Raw genomic sequence first — 11,571 nt, 5'->3', positions numbered from 1 at the left:
TTGGAGTGTGAAACGATGTTGAATATGAGTTTAAATCGGTTACCACGGCGAGCCTTATGGAATCTTGGTGGAATCTCTGAGATCAGTTCAAGGTGAACCCAAGGTTGCTTGAAGCTCCCCGCATCACCTAAGCTCCGAGCTTGAGCCCCACCCCCACCTTGACCAACGACAGAGCTTTGGCGGGGCTCTCTTCACACTTCAAGCAGTCAGGAGAGGAACCAACCTGAACACTCAAACAAGTTCCAACTTCACACCGAGTCTGGTCTATAAATCTGCGACTCCGCTTCCCCAACAAAATATAACCAACCCCTCGACCTCAAGTCCCAAATCCAGCTAGTTTCCCACAAAACCATGGCCAGCAAACAACAAGAAAAGCCATCCGAGGCCGGTCAGTTCAATCCCCCGCCTCATCCCCATCCCCTAGTTCACACACCACCATGGATTCACTCTCACTCATATCAAGTCAATTCTCATTCCATGTCTCTTCTTCATCCACTCTGACCTTTCTAACTAACACATCTTGGACCACACATACACAGTCGACCTCAGCACCCTCAGCGCCCAACAACTCAGCGCCGTCAAGAAACAGCTCGACGGTGAGGTCGAGCACCTCACCTCTTCCTACGCCCAGCTGGCCGCCGCCCAGTCCAAGTTCAAGGAGTGCCTGCGCATTGTAAAATCAGGCTCGGCCTCGTTTGAAAGCACGTTTGTTTGTTTATTTGCTTGCTTGTTTTGTTCATTTGCCTTCCCCTTCCCCTTTTCCGTCATTATCATCTCTCTCATACACACACACCAACCCAACTCCTCACTGACCACATCATCTATCTACCTCCTTGACTCGCAGAGGACAAACAAGTCCTGGTACCGCTCACCAACTCGCTCTACGTCAAGGGCAAGCTGTCGGACCCGGACCGCGTGCTGGTCGACGTCGGCACGGGCTTCTACGTGGAAAAGTCCACCGCCTCGGCCGCCGAGTTTTACGAGTCCAAGATCAAGGAGCTGCAGGCCAACATCCAGGGGCTCGAGGGCATCGTCCAGGCAAAGACAAACAACCTGCGCGTCGTCGAGGAGGTCTTGCGGCAAAAGGTGTTGGCGGCGCAACAACAAGGGCCGGCAGCAGCAGGTGCAGCTGCAAGTGCTTCCGGGGCGCAGGCGTCATGACGGCCGGGGTCATAGATTAGGTCTGGCACATCGGCTGGGTAATACAAAGAATTTTTCTCTCAGTTTTGACTCTAGGTATCCTCGATGCGGGATCATTCCTGGCCATGTGAGAGCTTGATCTCAGCAGACACATCGTGTCAAAGTGCCCACTACATGTACATACAGGGGATTTGTCATGACTCTCACAGATCACTCACTGAACCATGCTTCTCGACAGGTCTGGTACATAATCCGACATCAACAACTTCCAGATCCCAATACGTCTCAACAAACCCCACCCACTCAGGTCCTTACAGTCTCCGTCCCCACAGCTAGCTCCTCCCATCATAGTCTTGCCATCCTTCATGCTCTTAACCCTCCAGAGCCCTCAGAATCCACTCCACCCAAAGCATCAAAAACGCCACCGGATCCTTGGTTGTCCCCGGCACCGGCTCGGGCGCCTCGTCGCCATTCATTTTCGGGTCAAAGAACTGCTTCCCGAAGCTGTCATCCCACTTCCTCGGCACCTCAACCCCCGCCCGCATGTCCTCCAACTCCCAATCTGGGCTGAACAAGGAGACGGCGGCCTTGATACCCGGTTTAGCTGCCGAGACACCGTTGGCAGCCTTGGTGATGGCGCTCAGGTCCCACTCCTGAAGGACGTCGACGGCAATTTCGTAGCGAGAGTTGAGCGTGTACCGAAACTGTGTTTTCCCTTCGACCTTGGAGATGTTATTGGCAGACAGGAAGCGGTTGTTAATGGTCAGGACAGGAAAGCCGTGAGGAAGTTGTTGGCCGGTGAATTTGATGTTCTTTTGGAGATCCGAGGCCTTGAGCGTGGCTATGCGAGTGGTGTTCTGAGCTTCCTTGTTGAGGATCTCAACAGCCCAGTCGTGACGCATCTCTGGACACGCCGTGATGATCTCGACAACCCTGTTTTGTTTCTCAAGAGGCGTTTCCTGCACTGCACCGGGAACGAAAGTCCTTGGTCCCTTTGCGGCGCCCTGGAATGCCTTTTGTCCGTCGAAATAGGTGAGCTCGCTTTCGGCGCGCAGGTTCTTGGTTTCAAATATAATAAAGAACTTTTGTTCTGCCGAGTTCTCCATGAAGTCTTGCACGGATTCGGGTAACCCATTTTTGCTCTTCAGTAGGCCGACAAGTTTCCTGGCAGCAGCCTCGTTGACTCTAGAAACCTGTCAATATCCGAACCAAGAAGGTAATGCGACGATTGGGAAACTAACTGGTGTTTAAACTCAAACTTGGCCTTGCCACCGGGCGAGGCCATGTTCTCAAGCTCAGCGAAGTTATATTCCTCCTTGCCCTTCGGCCAAGCTGTCAAAAGGAGTGTCCCGAAACTGATCTTCATGGCCATTCCGGTGTTGACGCCTCTCAGGACGGCGCCGACTTGATCCAGGGTTTTCTCCAATGCCTGCTTGTAGGCAATCTTGGCAGTAGCGACGTCGCCATCATCAACATCCAGCAGGTTCGGAGTTCCCATGGGAATAATTCGCTTGCCCTTTGTGCTTCCAATCTCCATGGGCGAGAGTGTAGCCTTGAATTGGTCCTTTCCGACGGAGGGAGGGTGGATCAGAACATGGGGATGCCACACGGATTCCTCTCCGGGGATGGATCTGAGTTGACGCTTGAGAGAGTCGATGACGGCTTTCGCGTTGGGACGGTTCATGGTCTTGATGGTAATCGCCACATCCTCGTTGTACACCTCGGGTCGGATCTCGGCGTCGTACTCCTCCTCGAGGAGCGAAAACATGTCCTTGATGGCTGAAGAAGCCGGGTCGACTTCCTTGTATCCATGGTCAAAGAGCGGCATGGAGAGATGGACCTGATGTAGCTGTTAGCAATGGTGGGCTTGACCGGAGGATGGGGACGACAGACAGTGACGGCCCAGTCTCTGGGCGGCGGCGGAGGAGGGGGAGGGGAAGGAGGCGGTTTGGTGTCGTTCTTGTTCTTTTTGTTCCAGCCGCCCATGATGTCGTCGCGGAAATATCTCGGATGGGGACGTGGAAGTCAAGATAAGATCAGCCAATTGCCGAGGATTGTTGAAGACAGGTCCGAAATGTGGACACGAGGACGGAGAGAGGTTGAAGAGGCGAAAACGTGGCCAGGTTCCTTCCTTTGCTTGTAGTGCAGAGATCAAATTCTGCTTGGGAAAGAACCTTCCTGTGACAGAGAATTGTGCACGGCAAACAGACACAAATAAACACACGGCGACTGAGTGATTGTGCCAACCTGTAGGTACCTGAGGCAGCGACTGGGATGCAAGCACAAGACACTCTTCGCTTTCTCTTCCACAGCTCAACATTTTCTGCCATAGAGACTGGGTTTCTATTCTTGCTCGTCCAAAACCCCAGAACTGACAATAGTCTAAGTGAGAGTTAACGTCTTGGTTCTGTCAGGTGTGTTGTACAACCGAGCAGAGCAAACGGGAACAAGCAGCTGATAGATGGGCTGTCCAGAGCAGACCCACGAGCAAACGGACATCCATGGTTACTTCAGGCTTGTGATGAAGCAAAAGGAAGACAACTACCTTGAGGTTTATTAAGTCCAAGAGTCGGTAAAATCACCAGGTCTTCGTTGAGTCTCAAGTCATCAACGGAATACGCCAGCTGATTCTGACTGACACTGGGACATAGAAGGAACATCATCTACATCCTTAATCCACCTGTGACATCACACAAAGGAGTTTCCTAAGAATAATAAACTCTCCTCTTTATCCTCGTCCTAAAGGTATGAAGTGTAAACTTTCTCCCTTTCCTCTCAGACTTCATTTGACCAAAGTTTGTGTCCGATTTACCACAACTCCCGGACGGCCGAGGGCGAGGTCGCGGGAACAGAGTCGACGATGGAAGCCTTCATGAGTGAGAACACCTCGAGATCAACAATGACAAGGGGAAATTCCCATCTCGTACGTTATACCATGTGCTTCACTTCGGTTGAAAGGGCTACGTCTGGGCTCGAGAAGACGTGGTACGCAAAAGTCCATGGTGTTTCCTCTTCTGTGTCTTTAGAGGAGACTCTGGTCAAACCTACGCCCTATTAACATCAGTCATGTATCTGCAACAGAAAAGCTTACGATCGTAACTCTTCTCAAACACCGAGGTCTTGACTGTGTGCTGCCCCAAAAGCTGTCTCTCTGGGTCCCCATCACAGTACAACCCAGCACGAAACAAAACAGTGTACATACAACGAGGGAGGCTACGGACACTGGTAGGTATCAACCAGGAATGAATGTGACACAAGGCATCTTTGTTGACTTGGGCATCGACGTCACTCAGTCGCCCCAATGTTTGGCTCGCTGAACCAACCAGTGCACATGATCCTTTTTCCTATGGAAAGTTTGTGAGGCGGCGGCTGTGCACTTGGGTATCTAAGCATCGAAGCTTCTGGCCCAGCGTCCAGTACTTAGTAACCTGGAAGTCAAGTCTATTTTTGGGCTGAGCCAAACGGACAAGATCCCGGGCAAGAGACTTAACAACAGCAGCAGCAACAAACGTACGATACAAGTTTGACGAAACAACGTGGCTTGTCTTTCTAGTGAAAGTATGCATGCTCATGCCATCTATTCATACGTGGAAGTGAAGTTGAGGATTGTCGAGGATGAGGGGAATGGAGACTGTCGGGTGTGGTCATTGGGCATGTTTGGAGCTCAGAGGCAGCGACCAATCTCAGTCACTGCCTTGTCGGATGCAGGACCGTCGGCATGCTTGATGATGTAAAACCTTCATGCCACTCCGGCCTCTGTGAGTAATGCCGTTATGACTTGTGAAGAGCATCCTATCCCAAGGTGGCGTAGTTACCCATAAGCCATCTTCCGTTCTCTTCCCGATATCGAGGTAGAAGGTCTCTGAGTTCGTCCGATGACCACCAGAACAGGCCAAGTTGTTCACTTTGACGCAAGAGAAGAGAGTCAGAACTCAACAAAAATTCCTCCTCGCCGGCCTTGTTGGCCAAAGCTTCCACGGTCTATAACCAGTATCTGCTAAAAGATCTGGTAAGGCCTGGATGGCCCGGCGTTGTGGTTTATGCCGTCGGGTAAACAAGAGCTTCCCCCCTGGCCATTGTTGACTCGGTTACCCAACCGGGCAGGTCTCAAGTCGTCTTTTTTACTCAGTACATTTCTGGCTATCATAGCTCAGCAACGGGCGAACACAACAACCTGGACTGCGGCAGTTATGCCGATCAACTGCTGGCCACATAGGTTTGAGTACGGAAGACTTAGTAATAGCACCTATCCCCAAAGTTCCGGACGAGAGTCCAATCCAGTCCTTGCCCGGCTGGGTAAGGGTAGGCGATGAAGGCCGCTTCGCTTCCTCGTTTTGGGGTCCGTAATCCTACGGGATGTGGGATCGCGGCGACGGGATCGTCCTCGCGGACCGGCCTGATCCAAAAAGTCTCGGGTAGGTAAAAGGCGTTGGGAAGAGCTATGCTATGCTACCAACCGTTCCGCCGGGATGCCTTGCTCTCCCGCCGTCCGGTCCTCCCCAGACCGGAACCGAGAAGACGCCGGGGGAAGCCCCATGGACGTCCATGGACGTGGGTTCGCGATGAAACGAAACAAACCAACAACGACCACCATGCAAGTCATGCCGCGGAGGAGAGTTAGTTCTCTCTGCCGCCAGTGAGGGACGCGCGACGAGAAGCAAGCTATCCCAGATATGTGGTACGGAAGCAGAAAGTTGGCACGGCATATGCGACAACTACCATACAGTAACTCTTGCTTAGGTGGGGGAATGCTTTAGCTCCGGGGTATCTTCCTCCGTGCCGCGCGGTGGTCCGTGATGGCGGGACAGGCACATGCGTCCGAACTACGCCTAGCGCGAGCCGAGCGGGCGGTGAAGAAGGCAAAAATTGATGTCGATGATGCGTCGTGACTTGCAGAGCAAAAAAAAAAATCGTGTGTAGCTCTCCAACGTTAGGTGCCTCTGGTATGTACCTAGCGACCTGATGTCCGTCGCCAGCGTTTTTGCTCCTCCCGCCCGTTCACGCAAGCACCAGTTCGTCGCACGGCTGAAGGAGCTGAAGTCCGAAGCATCGGCAGATGGACCGGCACAGCCATCGGCCGGTGACTCCCCCAGCCCCCGCCTCGTGGCTGATTCGGGCATCGTCGACGACATCGACCACTTCCCTTCTCCGACGGCATGAGTTTTTTGTGTTCCTTACTGTGCAAGTCTGCGGGATTGGGAGGCTGCAGTGCATTCTCACCATGGGATGAAACAGCTCCGGTCCGTTCTAGTCCCCGGACGGACGGACCCGAGATCGGAGGAGACCAAGTTACACTCCGTAGTACATACTAGGATACTCTCTCAGCTCCGCCATCAAATTGAAGCACCTTGTGCTGCCTGAGGAGCAGACGGGTAGCTTGACGGGAGCTGTGCCGCGCTGAGCCTCAGAGCGGCAGCAGATATCCGGGTTGATGAAGAGGTTTTCTTGCAGCTTTCTTACTATGATACACAAGGCAGGAAACAACAAAACTCCCGAGCTTACCTCAGGTACCTGTGTAAAGTTTGGAGGCGACGCAAGGCACCGGCCAAACTGATAGCTGGTTGTTCCCGATCCTGGGGTGCGTCGCATTTCCCCACGATTCAAGTGCCGTGTGAGTTTCATCAGTGTATAGGGAGTAGGTAAGCAAGCGGCGGATGCTTTAGGTAAAGTGCCGAATCAACCGTTACGTAGTAAGATCGCCTTTGTTGCTATTGTTGGCGTTGTCTTTGTAAGAGAACAACCTACTACTCCGTACCTGGTAGCAGCGGATGTTGTCGATGTTTACACTTTCCCCCGCGCTGGCTAGTCGTCGCCTCTGGCTAGTGCTGCTGCTGTTGCATTCGCAATCGGTAGTGCTGTAGCAATCGCATAGCGCCCATCATGAGACGGTAGCAGTCGTCGGCTCTGGTGCAAGTCCCGGACCAAACATTCACAACTGCTGGTGGTGGTGTTCGTGGTGGGCCATCCAAAGGCACAACATTTGTCCCGGTTCCAGGGTTTGGGTTTGCCCTTGGGTTCTCTGGGCCCCACTTCGTTTCGGTAGTGGAGGTGGGGCATGACGATCCTCCCGCCAATGATATTAAGGAACGCGGGCTCAAGCGAACCGTCTGGCGAAACACTTTTAGAAACGCGCTAAGGGCGTGTCTGATTGGTCAAGTCTTTTTTGTGGGGGGATGGAGCCCGGTTTCGCCCAACCTGGAACGGCCGTCCTTTTTCCATCTTGTTGGAGGACGCAGGGCAGCAGCAACACCCGCGCCATGCAACACAACCTTTCCCCTCGGCGGCGCACATCTCATGACGCAATGGCAATACCGGGCCAGCAAACCACCATCAGGGTTGGCGTCGGCTGCCGTGCTGCAGCTGTCTTGCAGCCAGCCAGCAGACACCGCCAGGAACTGGGATGGCTGGGAGGGAGGGGCGACTCGCCTGCCGGTCGGTGACTTGCCGTTTTGTTGCTTGACCATCCGTCGTTCGTCGTTCGTGCGGATAACTCAGGCACGGAGTGCAGAGCAGAAGCGGGAATGGCATCGGTCTGGAGTTTGCATCTCTCACGCCGGGCCTTTCTGCATCCATGCCCGGAGATTCTGTCGCCGATTGATTCGGGCTGCAAGTCATACGGCCAAACTCATTCCTCAAACGAGCCGAAAAAAGAAAAGTGCAAGTTGCGCCGAATCCGGCATGCAGTCGAGGTCATCCACCGACCGTCATCAGCCGCATCTTCGGTGGACGCCACAAGGAAGATCAGCGGACCAGCTGGAGCAGCCGACACCGCCCGCCCCGTGTTTCGAGGTCTGTGACCCTTTCCCCCGCAGCAGCCACGCGCCCAGACCAACGTCCACTTTGCCACGAGGGACAGACATGTCTTGATTTTGGTTTCATCAGGCATGGCCCCTCCAACCAGCGTTCGTGATGGTGTGCTCTGTCACCTGTCACGGGAGAAGCGCCCGGATCACCTTCGGGGCCAAGAGAATCTGAGACGTCAAACAAAACACCGAAACATTTCCAACCGTCGGGCTGGGTACAGAACTCGACAAGCGACGGATGTGACTAGCGTATGCATGTCAAAAGCGATAAACGTTAAAGTTTAGTTGTATGTATGATCTCCAGATATGATCTCCAGGAGGTGTCAGAGATGGAGGCCGCGGGAATCGAAACAAAAAAAAAGCAATTTGAAGATATGTGCCTGACCTCCATAGGGATGTATGTACAACCCACCCTCGCAGCATACTCAACCTAAGTAGGCGTCTTGCGTTTCTTGAAGGTGACACGGCAAAGTCTGCAATGCAACTTTCACATCACCTCGCTCCGAGAAGTGCAGAAACATGTATGTGTGCGTGATGAATCAAGACGTCGGAGTTGAATAAAACGGAGACGTGATTTCCGGTGCCACAAGGCCGCGCCGAAGGCTGAGGAGCAAAAACGTCAAACCACGCCGAGACACTGATCGACATCGACAACGGGGAAGGATTCCATGCCGATGTCTTGATATTGCTGATACCACGACCATGATGCAACTGTCAACGGCCAAACTGTGTGACCGGGGCTCGAGATATGTCCTGCCTTTGCAGTTTATTGAGTTGGAAGCTCTGACAGCCATGGAACGACGGACCAACTGACGTCAGAAGACCACCAAGAGTTTGGTCCTGCTTATTGCCTCTATTTACTCCCGTCCCAAACTCTCAAGTGTTTTGGCCTTCCCACGGGACATTGAGAAGGCCGATCTGCTATGAGACGATTCATGAACAACCCGCGCACTGCCGGGTCATCACCATCACCATCAAACATCGCATCCTAAAATTATATTGTGATCTTCGCCTGGGTGTTGTCGCGAATCGTCCCGACTGCAAATCATCGCTTGTATACTACCTGGGCGTAAATACTACTGTAGTGGATAAGCTGTCCAGAGACGGTCCGTTTCTACGCCTACACCTGGACTCTGTAGATCCCGCGAAGCGAGCGAAGCCGGACGTGATGGAGGAACCTGTCCCTATCTATCACCATCACCAACCATCACGGACCATCCCGCCCCGCCATCAAAACGCTCGACTCATCCTCAACCTCTTTCCCCGCAGGAGCTTGGGCCAGCAGCAGCAGCAGCAGCAGCAGCAGCAGCAGCAGCAGCAGTAGTAGTAGTAGTAGTAGTAGTAGTTGAGCATGAAGATAACAGCCAAGTTACCACGTCCTAGCAGTGAACGGAGCATCTTCATGCTGTGCGAAGCGAAGGGTGCTCGCTCTTTTGTTTCGGCGCGCTAAACCAGAAACGTACTCCGTCTCCGGAGCGCGGGATGCCCGCCGGTAACCAACCCACCGCGGGACGGCCGGCCGGACAGGAACGGGATCGATACAAGGGACAGGAACAGAATCGGCAATCTGCGAATTCATGCTCCCCCTAACCTAACACCATATGTCCACTTACGGGACGGGGAGTCGAGCTCGAGACGAGCGTCAGGTAAAGCTTGCACCGAGATGACGGGATTGAATGAGATGTCCCATCTCTGTCGACACGTATGTATTACTATGCTAGACATTGACATGATCAGTCCGCCGTGGCATGTATGTACATACCTAGGCAGTCGTCCCCGGAGGATAACTCCGTACCTGACCTTAGTCATGGAGGATTTCAATTTCGGAGGTGCCTGGCAGGAATATTTTGTTCCTGGCGTAAAGTCCGGAGTTTACTACCTGACCTAGATGCAATGATACCTACAGTATCTGCGCATCAAATGGAAACGGCACGAGGGAAAACGGTAGACAGCACTTGTTGGCCTGCTTGGCTGGAGAAGAGCCCTCTCTTCCCCTCGCCGTCAATCAACAAAGTTGGTGGTTGGGAGGAAACGAAAGCCGCCTCGTCGTCCACCTCCTGACCTGCACAGCAGCCACCTGCGTTAGTAGTAGTATCAAAATATGTGGTGACGTGCAGGACCTCCAAATCCAGCCGCTGGGCGTTTCCCGACAGATCAGGAGACCAGGAAAATCTTTTTTTCTCTTTCGCTTCGTCTGCACATGCCATGCCATACCCTCTTGGTGCGGTGATGCTGCGCAATGTGGGGGGAGGGTTGCAGACGGTTTCTATCAAGGAGACGCTCCCCCCGCTCCCCTGGGAACGACGATCCTTCGTTGGCAGTAGCAAAGTAACATTTTCGTGGGAGGAGAGAGGGGAAATGTCACAAGAAGAAGACGAAGAAAAAGAATCCATTGGAAAGACACGAGGACAACGGACAAACAGACAAACAGAAGAGACAGAGAGGGAGTGGCGATTTTCCTCAAGGTCGCGACGCTAGGCACGACACTACTGTAGGTTTGCGTAGTAAGAGGTGGGCTGTAGACGCGTGATTGGAGAAGGACAACCGACACCTGCATCGAGATGCATCGGGGGAGGGGCCCAGATCGAGAAACGGACAGAAAGCATCCATCCACCGCAGGAAAGAAGAGAAACGTTCCCGTCAGTTGTGGGTGGATGGATGGAGGCGGTGGGCTGATGGCCAAGGTGAGTTGAAGGAAGCGATGCTGAATCCCGAAAAAATGGGGATAGATGGATGGATGATGAGGAGGACGCTCACCACACCTCAGCAGTCAGGTGGGCGCAGGCGCGCAGACGGATTTGGTGGTGGCTGTGGTAAAGCCTCACCACACCATTGTGGACGACACCACGAAAAAGCTTCACCGTACTTTCTACCTGCTCCGCAGATAGGGCAGACTGTGTAGATACTATACCAGTAGCAGCGAAAACCCAACGCAAGGCTCGACCCGGCTAGCCTGGTCTGGGCTTGCCCTGATGGAGACACCAACGTCAGGACGGTTCTCGGCGGTTAGAATCTTGATTTTTCGTCTGGAGTTTGGGTGTTTGGGATGTTGGAAGGGGGTCCTCCCAAGACCTGAAACGTGCCACCCTCGGGCCAACCACATGCCGTACAGATCACCTCGCTCTGACGGTCCTCGAGGATGGTCAAGACGCCACCACCAAGGATGGCGGTTGGGGTCGATATTGTGTTCACAAGGCTGTTGAGAGAGGGTAGAAGGAGGAAATCCTAACGCTGCCAGCACTGCCATGAACTTACTGTGTAGACTAGGTACGGAGTATTATTCTCTCACCAGCCTCCATCTTTTCCTTTCTCGAAGTGTTCTCTCTATCCACTCTCCGTCAACCCACTGTTTTCTCTGCAAGAACAAAAAATCGTTGGCTTGGATTGGCCGATCCCAGCAACGGCATTGCCCTGGCATCCACCCTGGTGCTGCTGCTTGCGGAGACTGCGAGATGATGGGACAGGGGCAGGGCAAGGCAGTGTTGCGTCGCGTTGGGAAGTGGGACCGGCACCTGTGGCTTGTCAATGCGAGAGCCACCCGTTACTCCGTTCCGCCTTGATGAGCAGAACTCACATCATCGTTCACTAACGGACTCAGCAGGACGGGGTTCTGGGAGCCTCAAGACGG

At 53.5% G+C, this 11,571-nt stretch overlaps 4 protein-coding genes across 4 annotated transcripts; 2 read left to right on the top strand and 2 right to left on the bottom strand.

The window, feature by feature from the left end:
- Positions 1–351: 351 nt before the first annotated feature.
- VTJ04DRAFT_2833 (uncharacterized protein) lies at positions 352–1,161 on the top strand (the record flags this gene model as incomplete). Its single annotated transcript, XM_069360666.1, has 3 exons — positions 352–388; positions 540–701; positions 845–1,161. The coding sequence occupies 3 exons, from the start codon at positions 352–354 to the stop codon at positions 1,159–1,161; spliced, it is 516 nt and encodes a 171-aa protein (XP_069221354.1).
- A 350-nt stretch (positions 1,162–1,511) lies between these two features.
- VTJ04DRAFT_2832 (uncharacterized protein) lies at positions 1,512–3,126 on the bottom strand (the record flags this gene model as incomplete). The annotated part of the gene is made up of 3 exons (XM_069360665.1): positions 1,512–2,325; positions 2,382–2,980; positions 3,034–3,126. The coding sequence occupies 3 exons, from the start codon at positions 3,124–3,126 to the stop codon at positions 1,512–1,514; spliced, it is 1,506 nt and encodes a 501-aa protein (XP_069221353.1).
- A 2,247-nt stretch (positions 3,127–5,373) lies between these two features.
- VTJ04DRAFT_2831 (uncharacterized protein) lies at positions 5,374–5,677 on the bottom strand (the record flags this gene model as incomplete). The annotated part of the gene is made up of 2 exons (XM_069360664.1): positions 5,374–5,536; positions 5,598–5,677. The coding sequence occupies 2 exons, from the start codon at positions 5,675–5,677 to the stop codon at positions 5,374–5,376; spliced, it is 243 nt and encodes an 80-aa protein (XP_069221352.1).
- A 1,765-nt stretch (positions 5,678–7,442) lies between these two features.
- Positions 7,443–7,937, top strand: VTJ04DRAFT_2830 (uncharacterized protein; the record flags this gene model as incomplete). The annotated part of the gene is made up of 2 exons (XM_069360663.1): positions 7,443–7,572; positions 7,825–7,937. 2 exons carry the CDS (start codon positions 7,443–7,445, stop codon positions 7,935–7,937), a joined length of 243 nt encoding a protein of 80 aa, XP_069221351.1.
- Positions 7,938–11,571: the final 3,634 nt, after the last annotated feature.

Source organism: Mycothermus thermophilus, assembly GCF_041956435.1.
Source record: "Mycothermus thermophilus strain CBS 625.91 unplaced genomic scaffold VTJ04scaffold_2, whole genome shotgun sequence".
Taxonomy (NCBI): domain Eukaryota; kingdom Fungi; phylum Ascomycota; class Sordariomycetes; order Sordariales; family Chaetomiaceae; genus Mycothermus; species Mycothermus thermophilus.
Note: the sequence above shows the minus strand (reverse complement) of the source record. Positions and strands in the feature narration are given on the sequence as shown.